The 19,265-nt window shown below is 39.0% G+C and overlaps 3 protein-coding genes and 1 long non-coding RNA gene across 4 annotated transcripts; 2 read left to right on the top strand and 2 right to left on the bottom strand.

The window, feature by feature from the left end:
- Positions 1–260: 260 nt before the first annotated feature.
- LOC138913978 (uncharacterized) lies at positions 261–1,525 on the bottom strand. Its single transcript, XR_011419876.1, has 4 exons — positions 1,216–1,525; positions 1,086–1,160; positions 878–1,031; positions 261–401 (listed from the first exon to the last, which is right to left on the bottom strand). It is a non-coding gene; the product is annotated as an uncharacterized lncRNA (long non-coding RNA).
- Positions 1,526–2,539: 1,014 nt separating this feature from the next.
- LOC108067931 (terminal uridylyltransferase Tailor-like) lies at positions 2,540–3,755 on the bottom strand. Its single transcript, XM_017157211.3, has 5 exons — positions 3,672–3,755; positions 3,411–3,623; positions 3,110–3,355; positions 2,893–3,057; positions 2,540–2,705 (listed from the first exon to the last, which is right to left on the bottom strand). The coding sequence occupies exons 1-5, from the start codon at positions 3,679–3,681 to the stop codon at positions 2,674–2,676; spliced, it is 666 nt and encodes a 221-aa protein (XP_017012700.2). The 5' UTR covers positions 3,682–3,755; the 3' UTR covers positions 2,540–2,673.
- Positions 3,756–9,207: 5,452 nt separating this feature from the next.
- LOC108067917 (uncharacterized) lies at positions 9,208–10,720 on the top strand. Its single transcript, XM_017157193.3, has 3 exons — positions 9,208–10,292; positions 10,353–10,481; positions 10,557–10,720. Exons 1-3 carry the CDS (start codon positions 9,369–9,371, stop codon positions 10,608–10,610), a joined length of 1,107 nt encoding a protein of 368 aa, XP_017012682.2. The 5' UTR covers positions 9,208–9,368; the 3' UTR covers positions 10,611–10,720.
- A 648-nt stretch (positions 10,721–11,368) lies between these two features.
- Ube4B (Ubiquitination factor E4B) lies at positions 11,369–19,163 on the top strand. The gene is made up of 9 exons (XM_017157296.3): positions 11,369–11,741; positions 12,340–12,651; positions 13,718–15,127; positions 15,194–15,765; positions 16,314–16,710; positions 16,775–16,887; positions 17,205–17,529; positions 17,590–17,932; positions 18,508–19,163. The coding sequence occupies exons 2-9, from the start codon at positions 12,457–12,459 to the stop codon at positions 18,774–18,776; spliced, it is 3,624 nt and encodes a 1,207-aa protein (XP_017012785.2). The 5' UTR covers positions 11,369–11,741; positions 12,340–12,456; the 3' UTR covers positions 18,777–19,163.
- Positions 19,164–19,265: the final 102 nt, after the last annotated feature.

A 19,265-nucleotide genomic window follows, 5' to 3' on the forward strand; every position in this document is an offset into this window, starting at 1 on the left:
TCCCATATTATACCCCTTTTCGCCACAAAAGGGGCCACCTATCGGACCATCTATCGGACCACCTATCGGTCCCTTTTGTGGCGAAAAGGGGTATAATATGGGACCACCTATCGGTCCCTTTTGTGGCGAAAAGGGGTATGAAATGGGGTTGGTGTTTTCAATACAAAAAAGCTGAATGCTATGAAACTTCCCAAGAAAAAATACTTTTTGTTAAATTAATTTATTGTATTATAAGTAGACAATTTTTCTATTTTTTTAATTTATATTTATTGAACAAATTTTGTTGAGTTCCTCATTGTTGTTATTATTTGATTTGGGTTTATTTTTAAAAAATCGTTTCTTTTGCAATTGAATTGCCTTGGGAATCAATATTTCTGCATTACCAGATTCTGAAACAATATCTAAAAAGAAATAAGATTTTAGTGTTTTAAAATAAAATGAGAACAGAAACTAACTTCGGCAAGCCAAAGTTTTAATACCCTTGCAGCTTTCAGGAATAAAATTGTGACTAGAAAAGCATAAATATAAAATAAGAATAACCAACAGTTAAATGTAGACTTATTTCACGCTTTTGAAACTTGAACCGACAGACAGACGGACATGGTTAAATGGATTTACTTTATAGGTTTGAAAAGGTCTCCTTTACTGCGTAACAAACTTCTGGACTAAATTATAATTCCCTCTGCATGGGTTTAAATATATATTTTTAGATTTTGTTATACAAGCCTGTTTACATCAAACCATGTTTTAAAAGTGAAAAGCAGAAAAAGACAGAAAGAAATAGGATTAAAGACAGATGGCATTCTAAGTAAATAGATTGAAATTGAGTCAAGAAACTAAGTGTATTATAAAAAATACAGTTATAAAAATAACCTACCGTGAAGTGCACCATAGAAATGTGTAAAGGAGTTTACGGCTTTTTTTCCAGAAAGGCCTTTAACATTAAATCCCACAACAAACTCATCCGTGAGAACCCTCCGCAAGTTTTTTAAACCCCCTTCTGGCAGCAACAACGATCTCATGGCTTTAATCTAAAAAGGAAGAAAATTTCACTAAAATATTTATATCAAAGAAAAAAGACTTACGTAGGAGTCCTTTGCACCACTATTTCTCCTTCTCCTCTTTAACAAATCGACGAATGTGCCTGTTGCTGTTCATGGCTAAATATCACACATTATTAGGTATTTCACTTGCACAACTCATGGTGTTACTCACCTGTTGACGACACCTCAGATCACAACAAAATATAACACTTTAAATGTACAATAAGACAAATTAAATACAATGTTTACAAAATTTGGCGCAAACGTTGGGTTAGTGATGGTAGCGGGGTTGGGTAGTTATGGCAATCCGTTACGATTAATATTGCGACTACCGATATCGTATAATCGATGGCAATAAAAACATTCGCTAATATTATTTTTGTTTAGTTCTATGTATATAAAATTAGGTACTTATATATTTATTTTATATATCTAAGCACCAATAAAATCCGCTTGTTATGGAAGGAAAGAAAACGTTTTGCTACTGAACCACCGCTATTGTTAAAAATATTGCTGCAGCTAAATTGCTCATTATTAAATATAAATGATATAAAAAGAAATAAAATTCTATCATTTATTATTTTATTTTATCTCATTATTAAGTTTTTATTTTATTATTTTAATTTTTTTAAATTGGTTTTTTATATAAACAAAATCAAGTTGTATTCGTTATTAAAATCATTATATACTTGTCAAAAATTTCATTTTACAATTTTTTTAACTCATATAGAAGTGTTCACATAGAAGTGTTCACTCTCCGATAACTCTTTTGCTCTTGTAAAAAATACACACGCCACCTATTGACCCTTAAGGGACCACTGGGTGGTCGATCACTTTTCTACCCCGAAAGTGCCACCGGCCCCCTTGAGAACTACAGGGGTAGAACAGCGGTCTGCACACACACATCGATGAGCTGCCCAGTGCAAATTACTCACACAAATATAAAAGAATATGTCAACGTATGTGTGTGCCGACCGCTGCTTTACAAGAAACGCTCTGCAAGGGTATAAAAAAAGTTAATCGATATATCAGGGAAAAATATCACGACATAAATATTTATTCTTATTCAACAAATATCGGTATATGATCTTTTCATATATTTTTCACATCCCTAAGCCGTACCGTTGATCAAATTATGTAACTTTCCTTATCTTTCAGAAATTATGTAATTGATGGTGTTCATAAAATTTGTTTATTTTAAGACTGAAAAGTGTCATTTAGATCCTTAATTAGTCACGGCTTCAAAAATCCGTTGCTTTCCTTGCAGCAGTTCTCCAGGAAACAGTCCAAATCACTCTCTTTAATGGATGTCGCGTTGTTAAGGCTAAGGTGTATAAGGTCCTGAATAGCAACAGGGGTTCCTGCGAAACGGGTTCCGTATCCGTATTCTCGGTATCTGAAATTTGGAACAATTAGACCTGCAAGTAAATTCATAGCAACAATTTTTTCTTACCTTAGGGGCATTAAGTACTTTAATTTGCTGCGCAAGACTTCTCTTCCCAAATACGGGCAAATCACCATACGCGAAAAATTGAATGTCGAATAGTAGCCAAAGAAGTCTTCGAGTTCTTTGCGAGTTTGGTTAGCGTTTATTGGAATTGTCTTCATATTGAAGTCGGATAACTTAATTTTACAGAAATTGGTTATCCACGCTGCGAATGGCTTTAGTAAATACACAATATAATTAAATTACTTTTGGGCAGTTATGGTGAAGGGAACGGTTCTAACAATGACCTAATAAAAATGTTAGTGTCAAAGCTTTAAAAGTAACACTATAACCGTATAAATAATAAATATTAAATATTTCCATAACGGACCCAAAATGTTTATATGTACATGTAATACTCACGGCCAACATCTGGAATCAGTTGATCTTGAAATTGGTAGACAGTTGGTAGATATCCACGTACTTGAAGGAAGAATATTACCATTAGTACCAGCAAGTGGCTGCGAAAAGCCGACTGAATCTGCAGTTCCTTGACCCATCCCCTCAGATAGATGATCATCAAGCGAGCTAGTTAATCACCTTTAACTTCAGATCTTTCCAAAGTATTAACATAACTCACCAATCGGCTGCAGTTCAAAAATGTAGATAACTAGCTTGCTTTGGCCACAGATCATGCTGTTCGAGAAGCTAATGTCGCACTGGATATTCGAGTTCTTATGCCGGGCAACGATTACAGGGCAGTGGCCTTCGACATTTGCTAGAAATGCCCATTTCGAAGGATTCTTTTGTAGGGCTTTGGTAATAATTTTCTCTTCTTGAATAACTTTATCAGTCAGAGTTTCGCTGTACAAAGCGCTGGAGTTGCCTGTCCCCAAAAATTTTTTAAAAAAATGTCAATGCTATCTAGGAAAAGCTCTTACCAATATCCACATAGAGGTCAAGATCCGAGTCAGGACCTGCCATTCCCAATATACGCGAGCCGAATGGGTGGACCTGGATTGATTTAGATGGAAATTCCGGGCACAAGGTCTCCAGTAAATCAGTTATAATTTTTTGATTGAGTTCTACGTTGTTTTTCTGCTTATTGGCCCGGCGCTCATTTCTTAAAAGCGTATCCCAAAAATCGCACATTCCTAAATAATAATATTATAAAGAAAGTTAGGCTATATTTATTAACTTACTGTCATTCATTTTATGGTCGACTATTATAATTTGTCTCGACTAATAACAGAGATTTGAAAAGTATGTCAAAATATCAATATATCGATATTTTTGAATAAAAATAAATATTTACATCGTGATATTTTCCCCCCTGATATTTCGAGCATAACTATTGTTATACCCGTTACTCGTAGAGCAATTATACTCGTTACTCGTAAAGTAATTATACGCGTTACTCGTAGTGTAAAAGTGTATATTGTATTCCTGCAAAAGTATAAAACAAGTTGAGAGGGAAGTTTCCGACCCTTTAAAGTATATATATTCTTGATCAGGATAACTGGCCGAGTCGATATTAGAGCCCTGCATGAATGGATTCAATGAATTATTTTTAATTTTTTTCTGTTATATGTTTATTAATTAATTAGAATTTTGAGTTTAATAGAATTGAATGAATTTGAATTTTGACTTTAATAGAATTGAATAAATGAATGGCGAGAATTCCGAAATAATTCAAACGACAATTTATTTTGAGGAAGAAAGGGCCATTATTTTGTGATTAAATCTGCCTGAATTTTATTTACTATGCAGTTAACATTGATTTGTTAAAAATTTTCCACTTTTTGTTCTCAAAAGAAAGCACAAAAGAAAGCAGGGCTCTAGTCGATATAGCCATGTCAATGCCAAGCAATATCCTATGGGAAGCATTTCCAAACCTTTAAAGTATATATATTCTTGATCAGGGTCACTAGCCGAGTCGATCTAGCCATGTCCTTCTGTCTGCATGTCTGTATGAACGCTGAGATCTCGGAAACTACAAAATCTTTAAGGTTGGGATTCACATATTCTTGGGCTTCGTACGCAGGATCACTTTCCCAGGAAGCGAATGGTAGGCTTAAAAACAATTTGAGCTCTGATTATCCTATAATTCCTCGTGGGCTTCATTAGTTTGTTTATTTGTGTAGCCCGTCTTCCTCTAATGTCGCTCATCTTGTACATATTTCAACTTTTCAGATCAGTTTGACCAATTAGGAAATATAACAAATATATTTAAAGCATGAATGGAAGCAATCCGACGTTTGTATAGTAAAATATATTAGTTTAACTTTAATATTCTTATAATATATTGTTTAACTACAATCAATCGATAATTTTTAGTTGTATATTTGCAACCCTGAAGTTTTGCTAGGGCCGCCAAGTTCATTGACCGATCAGCTGCTTGCAAGCAAAAAGAAGCGGAAAGTTAAAAATGTAATTTTGTTGCTTAATTTAGTACAATTTAATTGTTTTTTATATTAAAAACAAAAGGAAAGCAAAGTGCGTTTTGAAACACTTGTAGACCTCGGATATGGCCCAACCTATATAGATCGATAGATATTTTTATTCCTAACAATTTTGCATCAAACATTTTTCAATTCGGCCACCAAATAGCGAGAAAATTAAAAAAAATAAATATGGCCCTAGTGTTCCAAACTCCACCATTCCACTTTCGTTGCTAACTCATCGACGCTACATAGATAATTGCTTGCAATATTTAGGAAAAACTATCGATTTAAAATTTAATCTTGTTTTTAAAATGTATTAAATAGTAGATGGGTAAAACAGGTAATACACTAGTTTACAAAATAATATTCTTGGTGTGCTCCCCAGCAATTGATGGCAAATTCTGTTAGTGCTGGACCCCTAGATCACAAAAATAGCACTTATTTTTTTTTCGATGGCACAGTTTTTTTTTAAAGATTTTTTAAAGTTCGAAATGTTAAATTTCGGACTTTTTTCGAATTTCTTCTTATATCTCGGCAGATATCCACTCGGTTGGGCCAGTTTTAGTTTTATTTTAAAGTCAATAGATCAGAGCTTAACTTTGCCATACAGATCAATACGATTGGATGAGTAATGGCAGCGCAGAAGCTCGACGAAGATGAAAAATGTGAAATGTGAAAATGTGAAATATATAGATCGATAGATATTTTTATTCCTAACAATTTTGCATCAAACATTTTTCAATTCGGCCACCAAATAGCGAGAAAATTAAAAAAAATAAATATGGCCCTAGTGTTCCAAACTCCACCATTCCACTTTCGTTGCTAACTCATCGACGCTACATAGATAATTGCTTGCAATATTTAGGAAAAACTATCGATTTAAAATTTAATCTTGTTTTTAAAATGTATTAAATAGTAGATGGGTAAAACAGGTAATACACTAGTTTACAAAATAATATTCTTGGTGTGCTCCCCAGCAATTGATGGCAAATTCTGTTAGTGCTGGACCCCTAGATCACAAAAATAGCACTTATTTTTTTTCGATAGCACAGTTTTTTTTTAAAGATTTTTTAAAGTTCGAAATGTTAAATTTTGGACTTTTTTCGAATTTCTTCTTATATCTCGGCAGATATCCACTCGGTTGGGCCAGTTTTAGTTTTATTTTAAAGTCAATAGATCAGAGCTTAACTTTGCCATACAGATCAATACGATTGGATGAGTAATGGCAGCGCAGAAGCTCGACGAAGATGAAAAATGTGAAATGTGAAAATGTGAAATATATAGATCGATAGATATTTTTATTCCTAACAATTTTGCATCAAACATTTTTCAATTCGGCCACCAAATAGCGAGAAAATTAAAAAAAATAAATATGGCCCTAGTGTTCCAAACTCCACCATTCCACTTTCGTTGCTAACTCATCGACGCTACATAGATAATTGCTTGCAATATTTAGGAAAAACTATCGATTTAAAATTTAATCTTGTTTTTAAAATGTATTAAATAGTAGATGGGTAAAACAGGTATTACACTAGTTTACAAAATAATATTCTTGGTGTGCTCCCCAGCAATTGATGGCAAATTCTGTTAGTGCTGGATCCCTAGATCACAAAAATAGCACTTATTTTTTTTTCGATGGCACAGTTTTTTTTTAAAGATTTTTTAAAGTTCGAAATGTTAAATTTCGGACTTTTTTCGAATTTCTTCTTATATCTCGGCAGATATCCACTTGGTTGAGCCAGTTTTAGTTTTATTTTAAAGTCAATAGATCAGAGCTTAACTTTGCCATACAGATTAATATGATTGGATGAGTAGTGGCAGCGCAGAAGCTTGACAAAGATGAAAAATGTGTTTTTTGGTCGTCTGTAAGTCGGCTGTATATATCGTAAAAACTCGAAATAAATCCGTTGAAAAATCATAATGGGTACAAACTTAAAGTTTACATCCTACCGAATAAAACAAGCCGGATATGGCCCAAATCCATGGAAAACTGGATTTATGGTGGATTTTTAAAGTTCGGATTTTTCCACTTTTTTTCGGTTGACAGAGCCCAAATTTAAGATTTATCATAGGCGGCGACATGTAAACAAAAATAAGTGGTGACGGCAGCCGGGTCAAAAAATAGCTAAATTTAAAAGCTAGAAAATTATAAAATAAAGTTAATTTCTGAAAATTCCTTTAAAAATATAAAATTGCTTGCGTTATGACTGTGAGTATTTTTAACTAAGTACTATCCATTTGGATAGTTCATTGTTATGAAAAAAGTAATCTTAATTAAAAAATTAAATTCACTTTAATAATTTTCTAGCTTTTAAATATCTGATTTAGCTATTTAGTGACCCGGCTGCCAACAACCCAAAAACACATTTTTCATTTTTGTCGAGCTTCTGCGCTGCCATTACTCATCCAATCGTATTGATCTGTATGGCAAAGTTAAGCTCTGATCTATTGACTTTAAAATAAAACTAAAACTGGCCCAACCGAGTGGATATCTGCCGAGATATAAGAAGAAATTCGAAAAAAGTCCGAAATTTAACATTTCAAACTTTAAAAATCTTTAAAAAAAAATGTGCCATCGAAAAAAAATTTAGTGCTATTTTCGTGATCTAGGGCTCTAAATCTAACAGAATTTGCCATCAATTGCTGAGGAGCATTTCGGCTGTAAACTAGTGTTATTTCTAAATATTGTTACCTTATATATATAACACTAGTTTACAAAATAATATTCTTGGTGTGCTCCCCAGCAATTGATGGCAAATTCTGTTAGTGTTGGACCCCTAGATCACAAAAATAGCACTAATTTTTTTTTCGATGGCACAGTTTTTTTTTAAAGATTTTTTAAAGTTTGAAATGTTAAATTTCGGACTTTTTTCGAATTTCTTCTTATATCTCGGCAGATATCCACTTGGTTGAGCCAGTTTTAGTTTTATTTTAAAGTCAATAGATCAGAGCTTAACTTTGCCATACAGATTAATATGATTGGATGAGTAATGGCAGCGCAGAGGCTTGACAAAGATGAAAAATGTGTTTTTTGGTCGTCTGTAAGTCGGCTGTATATATCGTAAAAACTCGAAATAAATCCGTTGAAAAATCATAATGGGTACAAACTTAAAGTATACATCCTACCGAATAGAACAAGCTGGATATGGCCCAAATCCATGGAAAACTGGATTTATGGTGGATTTTTAAAGTTCGGATTTTTCCACTTTTTTCGGTTGAAAGAGTCCAAATTTAAGATTTATCATAGGCGGCGACATGTAAACAAAAATAATTGGTGTTGGCAGCCGGGTCACTAAATAGCTAAATCAGATATTTAAAAGCTAGAAAATTATTAAAGTGAATTTAATTTTTGAAATTAAGGTTACTTTTTTCATAAGAATGAACTATCCAAATGGATAGTACTTAATTAAAAATACTCACAGTCATAACGCAAGCAATTTTATATTTTTAAAGGAATTTTCAGAAATTAAATTTATTTTATAATTTTCTAGCTTTTAAATTTAGCTATTTTTTGATCCGGCTGCCGTCACCACTCATTTTTGTTTACATGACGCCGCCTATGATAAATCTTAAATTTGGACTCTGTCAACCGAAAAAAGTGGAAAAATCCGAACTTTAAAAATCCACCATAAATCCAGTTTTCCATGGATTTGGGCCATATCCAGCTTGTTCTATTCGGTAGGATGTATACTTTAAGTTTGTACCCATTATGATTTTTCAACGGATTTATTTCGAGTTTTTACGATATATACAGCCGACTTACAGACGACCAAAAAACACATTTTTCATCTTTGTCAAGCCTCTGCGCTGCCATTACTCATCCAATCATATTAATCTGTATGGCAAAGTTAAGCTCTGATCTATTGACTTTAAAATAAAACTAAAACTGGCTCAACCAAGTGGATATCTGCCGAGATATAAGAAGAAATTCGAAAAAAGTCCGAAATTTAACATTTCAAACTTTAAAAAATCTTAAAAAAAAAACTGTGCCATCGAAAAAAAAATTAGTGCTATTTTCGTGATCTAGGGGTCTAAAACTAACAGAATTTGCCATCAATTGCTGGGGAGCATTTCGGCTGTAAACTAGTGTAATCAACTATAAACTGCTTTCGTAAAAACTACTTAATTTTAATGTTTTTTTTTTGCTTCTTTCTGATTTTAACCTTTTTCTTAAAAAGTTATTAAATTTAAATTTTAATTATTAAAAATTAATAACAATCCGTAGCAGTAACCGATGTTTATAGGAAAATCTCTGATGCTGCCAAATCTCTCACGCACACCGATAGTATCGAATAACCATTGACAATTGTTTCACCTCTATCTCACCGAGTTGAAAGCAACAAAGTTTTGATGAAAGATTTCAATTGAATTGCGATGCATTTAGCCAAAATTGGACTGTAGCAGCCAACCCAGAACGACAGAGAGCCAACGCAGATCCCGAGGAGCCGCAGCCACATGGATACCAAGTCCAACGATGACTCGGCTGGCAGTGACTCGCTGGACAAATCTATGCAAATCAAGTGTGTGATGGTGGAGACGACGGCGACGGGCGAGGGGGACTCCTCGCCCGGGGATCTGGACAACTGCAGCAGGGATTCCGCTGCGGAATCGATTAGCAAGGAGGCGGAAGCTGGAGCTGGGAAGCAGGCGGATCACAAGACTGAAGCTGCGGCGGGGACGCGGGGCGAGGGCGACAGCCCGCAGAGCAGCCAATCCCCACCAGAACATCCGGCCAACAACTCGCCCACCTCCTCCTCCTCCTCCTGCACTGCCTTCGAGACGAAAGTCAAGCTAATCTCACAGAACCTCAAGGAGACCACGCTGGCCGAGAGTTCCGGCGCCTCGGTCTCGGCATCCACGTCCGCCTCCAGCAGCAGCAGCCTGCTGGAGTCGCAGACGCCCTCCAACAATTCCACCACTGACTCCGCCACGTCGTCCGTCCGCGTGAAGAAGGTGCGCTTCCATCCGGATGTAAAAGAGAACGACGGCGGGAATTGGGTCAAGAAGAAGCGACGCTCCACGCAGACGAAGCGGGCCTCCTCGCCCAGCGGCGCCAACTGTGATGGCATGGAGCTGGACGGCGACGGCGAAGAGGAGGAGTACGAGGACGAAGAGGCGGAGGAGCCGGAGGAGGAGTTCGATCTGGCCAGGACGATCGCCGAGGCGGAGGACTACCTCAAGCAGCACCCGCTGACCTTTGTGCAGCGCGTCGAGCAGAACGGCGAGCGGCTGCAGGACGGACTGCTCAGCATCGAGGATATGCTGAACGAGGTCGGCGAGGAGGTGGTCACCGAGTACAACGACGAGGACTTCTTCAGGCGCATCAAGCCGGAGAACGGCATCGAACGCATTCTGGGCAAGGAGACCAAGGCGGGCAAGGTGATAATCTGTTAAAATACTCTTTTATAAACTCAAATTAATACCTATTTCTTCCAACAGGTTGAATTCCTCTTGCGCTACGAGAACCAGGGTGGTCTCTTTTGGGAATCGGAGGAGTTTATTAGGCGTACGTGCCCCTCGCTGCTCAAGGCCTACGAAAAGAATCGCGAGCGACGTCAGCAGCGTTTGGTTAGTCTTCCATCCTATATACTATACTATACTTGACCAATGACAGTTTATAATTGATACCCTTGGATTTTACAGATGCACCATGTTGCCAAACGTCAGAGTCTGCGACAGCGATACACGGATTTCTAGTAGCGGCTACTTAGGTATTAGGTTCTTAATTAGGTTCCACATAATTGTAACATTTTTGTAAAATGAAGTAAATGATTTTCTTTTGTTGAACAAAAATAACTAAGATACAAGATGTTTTCTTAATGTTTGGATGGAAATAGAGCGGTATTACGGATCTATCCAAAGTTCCATTTTTATTGAATTATGTTACTTCCATACTAAAACAGTTTCAATTGCAATTACTTTAAAAATATTGTTACCAAAAAGGATTTTACATATGTAGCTATGACAAAACATAATGAATTTGCTAGGGTCTACTCAGTCCTTCAGACCCCAATTAAAAACACATATTCTAAAAATTTAAAAGCAATCTGGTTTAAATTTACCAGTTTTTGGGGAAACCACAAAAATTCCACTCAATTCTTCAGACCCCAATTAAAAACACATATTCTAAAAATTTAAAAACAATATGGTTTTTGAGAAAACCACAAAAATTCCACTCAATTCTTCAGACCCCAATTAAAAACACATATTCTAAAAATTTAAAACAATTTGGTTTTTAAATTTATCAGTTTATGGGGAAACCACAAAACTTCCACTCAATTCTTCAGACCCCAATTAAAAATATATATTCTGAAAATTTCAAAACTATCTGTTTTATTAATTTAACACTTTTTAAGGGAAACCACATAAAAACTACCTCGCCCCATCCAGGGTTAAAGCAACTATCGCCTAGCGTTCCATCCCTAAGTGTGACCAGCACAAACGGCTAGTGTGACCGTCGGACAGACAAACTGAAACTGAGTTCGACGACGGACGCGAAACCCAAAAAATTAAAAGTAATTTTATTTGAGCTCGGTGCGGAAGTCTGTCACATTTGCCGAGCCGAGAGCGTCGCTAGTGATTCCCTTGTGACCATATCTGACCGCCAACCGGGTGTTCCCGAGAGATATAGCCAGCCGAGGGCCGATAACCAATCCTCGAATCGGAACAAAAGAGAAATTTTTTGCGTGGTCACCAGTCGCAGTTGGTTTTGGGAATTGCCAAACAGAAATTCCGGGGCCCGGGCAGTAAAATGCAATAGTTAGGAGCCGGAAACATAACCAATCCGTATCGCAGCAGCAGGTGAAAGTCGCAGTCCGCGGAGTCCAGGTAAGAGCACCTACATATCGAGGCCCCGCAACCCCCGAAATCCGACGTCTCTCACCCTTATTGCCCCGATTATATATCTCGATTTTGTGTACTTTATTCGCTTCCTCAAATGCGCAGATTACTTTTCGGGGGAGTGGGTCTGTTGTACATTATATATAATATCTTCCCTGCCGATCGGCTCTTCCTGGCCCCGTTATATAAGGTTTCCCCGAACCGATTCGGATTCGGATTCGCATATGTTATGATATTGTTTACTGCACTTGTTTAGGTGAGAAGAAGTCCCCTTCTATAAATAGTTGCAGCAGTGCATTTTTTGTCAACCTCGGCCGATCTGCGTCTGAATTTGATGTTGATTTTGATTTTGCGGCAGGTCAGTTGTCCTGGCCCCCAGATAAAGATAAAGTGCGTAGTTGCTCACAAAGAGAAATCACCAATCACCCAGCGAATCCCATCCATCTGGTTCTGGTGAAGGCGGCATTGTCTCCTCTTGAACTTGACGTTGACCGCTGGATTTTGTATTTTTTTTCTTTATTTATTTGTCGACTGCGCGTGCTTTTGTTTGGTTCATTAACCCACATCATCGCCTCTCGTCTTGCAGGAGAAGAAGCGGCGGAAAAACTACGCCACAAACAAACAAAAACAGAGAGAGAGGAGAGGAGAAAGAAAAACCATTTGGTAGCAGCAACTGCGCATCGTTTCGCAACGGATCCGAGAAATGCCGGAAGAGGAGCCACCGCAGAAGCCCATGGAGGAGGAGGAGGATGAGGAGCAGGATCAGGAGCAGGAGCAGGATCAGCAGGCGCCGGGCGAGGTGCCCAGTCAGCAGCAACAGCCGGAGGAGCATAAACCCGAGGAGCAGCCACAGCAGCCGGCGGAGGCCGTTGTGGTCGCCGAATTGTCCGCCGAAGAGGCAAGTACTTCTTATTTAGGAACCTTTACCAAAAGTGGTTGTAAACGATGAAGAGACTTTTTGTAAACAGAAAAATATTCAGTTAACCAATGATTGCTTTAAATTGTACAATGATAATAGCAAAATTTCATTTATTTAGTTATTAATGGCCTTTAATAATTATTATTATTTCTAGTTTAATTCGTAACAAAAAATTATAAACTTAGAGATTTTTAAAAAATCATAGAATCATATCAAAACGAATTTATAAACCATTAAGAATAAAAAATTCTGCTTCTTAACAGCTTATAACAGAATACCTTTACCCAAAGTGGCTGTAAACGATAAAGCGGCTTTTTGTAAACAAAAATATATTCATATAATCAATGATTGCTTTAAATTGTAAAACAATAATAACAAAATTGCATTTATTTGTATCAAAAACCTGTATTATTGGCCTTTAATAATTATTATAATTTATAGTTTGATTCGTAACAAAAAATTGCAATTATTTATAACATATAACCATTTGCAAATAACCAATAACTTGAGATTGTTAAAAACTTATAGAATTATATCAAAACCAATTTATAATTCATTAGGAATAAGAAATTTGACTTATTTTCGTGTTTGTAAACGAGGAAGCGGCTTACTGTAGACAGAAAAATATTCACATAACCAATGATTGCATTAAATTGTATAATAATAATAACAACATTACATTTATTCAGTTGTAAAACCTGTATTAATAGCCCACTTTGCGATGTGCAACAGTTTTTAATAATTATTATAATTTATAGTTTAATTCGTAACAAAAAATGGCCATTATTTATAACATATAACCATTTGCCAATGACTAATAAGTTGGTGATTGTTTAAAAATCAAACCCTTAAAGTTGTACCCAATTTTAGACCCAATAATAGTTATTATTATAATAGGAATTTTAATATTAAGTTAAAGTATGAAGAACAGATACATTTTCTTAGATAGACAAATGTATTTAAGAAAATTCAGTGCTTTTAACTAGATTACATTATAATAAGCTAAGAAAGTATCTTAATAAACTAACCATTCTATGTCTTACAGATGCGCGCCCGTCGTCTTCGGACCTTGGCCGCCCGAAGTGGCATACAGAGCGCCCTGGCGCCTTTAACTCCGAGTCCCGAAAAGGCGCCACGGACCAATGTCTCTGGCGAGTCTCGACTGGTGCGCGAGGCCACGCCGAGTGACAAGGAGGTGTCCCTGCCCACGCCCACACCCACACCCGTTTCGGCGCCCGCCTGGTCGGAGCTAAGCGGCAAACCGGACATGGATGTGGAGATGAAGTCGGTGGCCTCGACACCGGTGCAAGACGTGGAAATGACGCCGGCCCTCAGCCTGCCAGTCACCGAGGCCACGAAGCGGAGTGTTCTCCAAAGCTGCCAGATCTCGGCTGGAAATCATGAGCTGGCCATCGAGTCTGTGGGCAGCCCAACCAAGAGTGCGGATGAGCAGAACGAGCAGCTGCTCTCGCGGCTGCTGAATGCCACCTGGAATGAGTACGGCAGCGGTTCCATCATCTGTGCCCAGAGCGCCAGCTTCCTGGAGCAGCAGCCCAGTCGCAGATTCGACTTTGAGTGCATTGTATCGAATGTGCTAATGGAGGCGGCCCTGAAGATTTACAATGATGAGTTGAACGAGGGAGAGGGCGGTTCCGCTTTGACAGAAGATAAGGAATTCTCGTCGGCCAAGAAAATCAAGTCAGATGATACGGAGGTGCAGGAGATTCTGGCCAATGCCGCAGCCAGCGAGGAAACAGCGGCTGGCGGAGCTCCTAACCCTATGGAAACGACGAGTAGCGAGGTAGCTGGAGGAGCCTGCGTAGCTCCGCCGGTGCTGAGCATCGTGACCACCACCAAGCACAGCGTGCTGCGCTATCTAATCCGTTGCTATCACAATTATCAGACGGAATGCGCCCGAAAGACGGCCGTCAGCCAGCCCGCCTTGCAGCTGGCCTTCGAACAGGTGATGCGAATGACCGTCCTGGTGCTCACCGATCGCATTCATCAGAATCTCAACGGGCACATGGACCAGTCGGCTCTGCTGGAGCTGATGTACACGGACAAGGTGAGCGAGTCGTTTCTCATCGACTTGATAGCCCACACGCACCAGGATCGCGATGCCTTCGATGCCATTTTCAGTCAGGTGCTGCGTGGTCTCTTTGCGGGAATGCAGCGCAACATTTGCACCTCAAAGATCAGCGTGCAGCAGATCGAGTGGCTGGCCAAGCTGGTGGTTATTAAGGTGGGCAACGTTCGACCCATCGCAGATCTCGTGTCCAGGCAGCCCAACTTCCTGCCCCCCATCTGCACAAAGATCTCGGGGCGGGAAATAGTCAAGTGCAGCTTCCTGGGACCCTTCCTCTCCGTTTCTCTGTTCGCCGAGGAAAACGTCAAGTTTGCCGAGTTTAGCACTAAGAATAAGCTTGAAGATGCTGCCAGTTCCCGGCTGCGTTGGGTGAGTTTTTCTTATTCTATGGTTTATTTAATTTTCTTAATCAATTGCTTACTTTTAACCATCCAGGAACTTCACTCCATGCGCACCCATATGCACGTTGTGTTCCACTCGCTGTGTGTGAATGCCAGCAGCCGTCCAAAGACGTTGGAGTACATCGCCAAAATCCTTCGCCACAACGACCGCCGCGTGCAGTTTGCCAGCGACGAAAAGCTTCTGGCCAGAGACGGATTCGTCATCAATCTGATGAGCGTGCTGCAGCAGCTGTCGGTGAAGATCAAACTGGACCGCATCGAGCCGAACTTCCACTACTACAAGAACTCCCTCGTCAACATCGAGCAGGACACGAAGATTCGTTACAGCGAGGAGGAGTACCGCAACTTCCTGGCCCGCGATTTCAGCCAGTCCGTGGAGAACGCCAACTTCCAGACGCAGTGCTGGTTCCTCACCCTTCAGGCCCATCACCTGGGCTACCTGCCCGCCATCCAGCGCTACCGCCAGAAGGTGCGCGCCATTAAGGAGCTGCAGAAACTCATCGACGAGCTGGACCGCACCAAGCCGCATTGGGTCAACTCGCGCTACGCCAATCGTAATAATCAGTTTAAGGAGCGCTGGGAGAAGCAGCTGAGGAAGCTTAATCGGTAAGAGTTTAGTTTGTTCTCGAAGCCTTTCAAAAATAATTGTTTTCATTATATTCTTATTAGAGCCCTGCATGAATGGATTCAATGCATTATTTTAAATTTTTTGTTTTCTATGAATGAATTATTAGAATTTTGAGTTTAATAGAATTGAATGAATAATGGCATGAATTCCGAAATAATTCAAACGACAATTGCTTTTGATGAAGAAAGGGCCATCATTTTGTGGTTAAATCTGCCTGAATTTTATTTACTATGCAGTTAACATGCATTTATTGTTCTCAAAAGAAAGCAGAGAAAAATTTGGCTAATTCAAAAAAATCATACAAATTATTCATTCAATTCAAAATGAATTAGAAAAACATTTAATTTATTTCACATAGAATTGAATTAAACACATCAGAAATTTTATGGCATACTATAATAAAACAAAAATTGAATGATTTACGCAGGGCTCTAATTCTTATCAGTGACGCATACGAAATTTCATAATGAGTCACTTTATTTCACTGTAACTTTTGATCTAATCCCTAAACATTTACCAATTTCAGCTCGAAAACCTGCAGCGAGATCACGCTCTTGGATCCCGCTTTGCTCCAGCGATGCACGGAATTCTACTCCACTGTCTGCGAGTTCATGCTATACCAGTTCGAGGGACGCCCCATCGAGGGGCCCTTCATCTCCAAGCTGCCCGTGCAGCAGCTGAAGCCATCGGATGCATTTTCCGCACTGCCCGAGTGGTACATCGATGACATCGCCGAGTTCATACTGTTCACCATGCAGCACGCAAACGTGGACATCCGCCAGGGCATCGACCACTCGATCATCACCTGGCTGCTGACCTGCGTCTGCGCCTCGCATCTCATTAAGAACCCTTATGTGACTGCCAAGCTGGTCGAGGTGATGTTTGTGTTCTCCCTTAAGCCAGCCAACTCGGTCAACACAGCGGTAGGTTTTTGGTTTAATGGTTTAAAAACTTTACTAAATTATTATTTTTGTGTGTTTCAAACAGATGTGGAACCACGAGCTGGCCCAAAACGCCCTGGTCAGCGCCCTGATGAGGTTCTATGTGGATGTGGAGACAACGGGCCAAAGCACTGAGTTTTACGATAAGTTTACCATAAGGTAAGCATGCCAATAAACCCATATGAACTTGACTTTCATTGGCTAAAGCTTAATTTGTAATGTGCCATAAACTCTCTAGTTTTTGGAGACAAAATCTCCATTTAAAAATTACGCAATTAGCAAAATTGTTAAAAAAATAATTTATTTTGCCAAAGAAAAGCTTATTTTTACTATTTAAATATAAATATAAATGCACGTTTGCAAACATTCATTGTACAATATAGGCAGAATACTCCCCTTAATTTGTAAACTTTCTTTAAATACATTTAACGATTCTAAAAATATCAAATAATTTATACAATATTCTCCCATTACAGATATCATATTAGCCATCTGTTCAAATCCATGTGGGAGAATCCCATTCACCGGCAGGCCGTCATTTGTGAATCCCGGGTGGGCAATCAATTTGTGAAGTTCGTCAATATGCTGATGAATGATACGACTTTTTTGCTGGACGAGTGCTTGGAGAACCTGAAGCGCATCCATCAGACCCAGCAGCTGCTGTCGGACAAGGCGAACCTCAGCAAGATGAGCGCGGAGCAGCAGCAAAGTCGACTCACCCAGCTGGCGACGGACGAGCGCCAGTGTCGCTCCTACTTGACACTGGCTCGCGAGACAGTCGACCTGTTTCATTATCTGACAGTGAGCAGAGAAGCGGCAACCCAATAAATTCCAGAAATGTAATCTTTTAATCTCTTACAGAGCGACATTAAGGAGCCATTCATGCGCGCCGAGCTTGTGGATCGGCTTAGTTCCATGCTAAACTTTAATCTGAAGCAGCTGGCCGGGCCGAAGTGCAATGACCTGAAGGTCAAGAACCCGGCCAAGTACGGCTGGGAGCCACGCAGTCTGCTGGCCCAGATCTTCGACATATATCTCCACCTGGACTGTGATAGATTCGCTGAGGCCCTGGCCGCCGACGAGCGTTCCTTCGACGTGCAGATCTGCAATGAAGCAGCGTCGAGGATCAAACGCCTGGCCCTCCGATCGGCGGTTGAGGTGGAACGTTTTAAGGCGCTAACACAGCGAGCCCATGAGATCTATGGTAAGAGATTCAGTTTGAGGTCATTTAATGGGAATAATCCAGGGACCGAAAATAACTGTTATTGTAAATTTTTCTTAAAAAAAAGAAGGGTCCTACAATTTTTTTTAAATACACCACTGTTTTTATTAGCCATTGTAGTTTACAAATCCGTAATGATTTTTATTTTTTGATTTTTATAATAAAACTCAAAAAATAACAGTTATTTGTTGATTTTTATGTATAACAGTTATTCCCTTGACATTTTTGAAAAAATGAAATAATTAAAAAAACATGATAACCATGTTTTATATAACTTACTAAAAATTTGTTAGAAAAGGCAACCGTGCATATTTTATAACTATATTTTTTTAAAATTTGTTTTACCCACAAAATCGCCTTAAACCAAGTTTGAGTTTAATTGTTGATCACGACGAATAACTGTTATTTGTCAACTTTTATTATAAAACTCAAAAAATGCCAGTTATTCTTTGAGTTTTACTTTACAAATCAAAAATATCGGTTACAGTGTGATTTTAAAAATAAAACTTATAACAGTTACGGTCCCTCGAATAATCTGAAAATTATTTTCTCTGCAGTTACCAACCAACAGACTGAAGATGAATGCGCCGACGCGCCCGATGAGTTCAAGGATCCGCTGATGGACACCCTCATGTCAGACCCAGTAGTGCTGCCCTCCGGCACGGTGATGGACCGGGCGATCATCACCCGGCATCTGCTCAACAGCTGCACCGACCCGTTCAACCGACAGCCCCTCACCGAGGACATGCTGGTGCCCAACATTGAGCTGAAGCAGCGCATCGACGCCTGGCGCAAGGAGCAGCGCGGCAAGCGGAACAACAGCTAATCGGCCACGCCGAACCCCCTCCTACCCCTACTGCTATGCCTAGGACTAGTTTAATGTGCAGTTTTAGTGTCTACCTATCTTCTACATATAAATATAATTAATCACTGTGCAGGATTTAGTTTATTTGTGGCGCCCGCCTTTTTGGGTGGCCCGCAAGTATCTGTAATCATTAATCGCCGCTCCCGTTGGGAGTCCGGATAATTTAGATGTTTGAAAAATATTGAAAATTTTGCAAATGTTCCGTTTGTTTTCCTTTTTGGTCGCGAAAAAACGACAGAATATCGAATTGTTCGTTTGCCCTATACGTTTTGTGGGTCTTTGGTGATTAAAAAAAAAAATTGAATTTATTTGCAATTGGATTTCCAAATAAAAATAATGAATAACAACCCGAGTGGATTAATTGATTTTGGGCGGGATTTGAAGGAATTTCTTGCCTTGAATTCTAGATTATCAATCTAAAAGATTAGAAAGCATCAAATTTATGTTAAT

Source organism: Drosophila takahashii, chromosome 2L, assembly GCF_030179915.1.
Source record: "Drosophila takahashii strain IR98-3 E-12201 chromosome 2L, DtakHiC1v2, whole genome shotgun sequence".
NCBI lineage: Eukaryota > Metazoa > Arthropoda > Insecta > Diptera > Drosophilidae > Drosophila > Drosophila takahashii.

Coding starts and splice junctions, on each gene's coding strand:
- LOC108067931 (XM_017157211.3), bottom strand. Junction 3,058..3,109: donor TTTTGAACTGCAGCCGATTG/GTGAGTTATGTT, acceptor GTGATTAACTAG/CTCGCTTGATGATCATCTAT. Junction 2,706..2,892: donor ACTGATTCCAGATGTTGGCC/GTGAGTATTACA, acceptor TATTTACTAAAG/CCATTCGCAGCGTGGATAAC.
- LOC108067917 (XM_017157193.3), top strand. CDS start 9,369: ATGGATACCAAGTCCAACGATGACTCGGCTGGCAGTGACTCGCTGGAC. Junction 10,293..10,352: donor AGGAGACCAAGGCGGGCAAG/GTGATAATCTGT, acceptor TTCTTCCAACAG/GTTGAATTCCTCTTGCGCTA. Junction 10,482..10,556: donor AGCGACGTCAGCAGCGTTTG/GTTAGTCTTCCA, acceptor TGGATTTTACAG/ATGCACCATGTTGCCAAACG.
- Ube4B (XM_017157296.3), top strand. CDS start 12,457: ATGCCGGAAGAGGAGCCACCGCAGAAGCCCATGGAGGAGGAGGAGGAT. Junction 15,128..15,193: donor CCAGTTCCCGGCTGCGTTGG/GTGAGTTTTTCT, acceptor TTAACCATCCAG/GAACTTCACTCCATGCGCAC. Junction 16,711..16,774: donor CCAACTCGGTCAACACAGCG/GTAGGTTTTTGG, acceptor TGTTTCAAACAG/ATGTGGAACCACGAGCTGGC.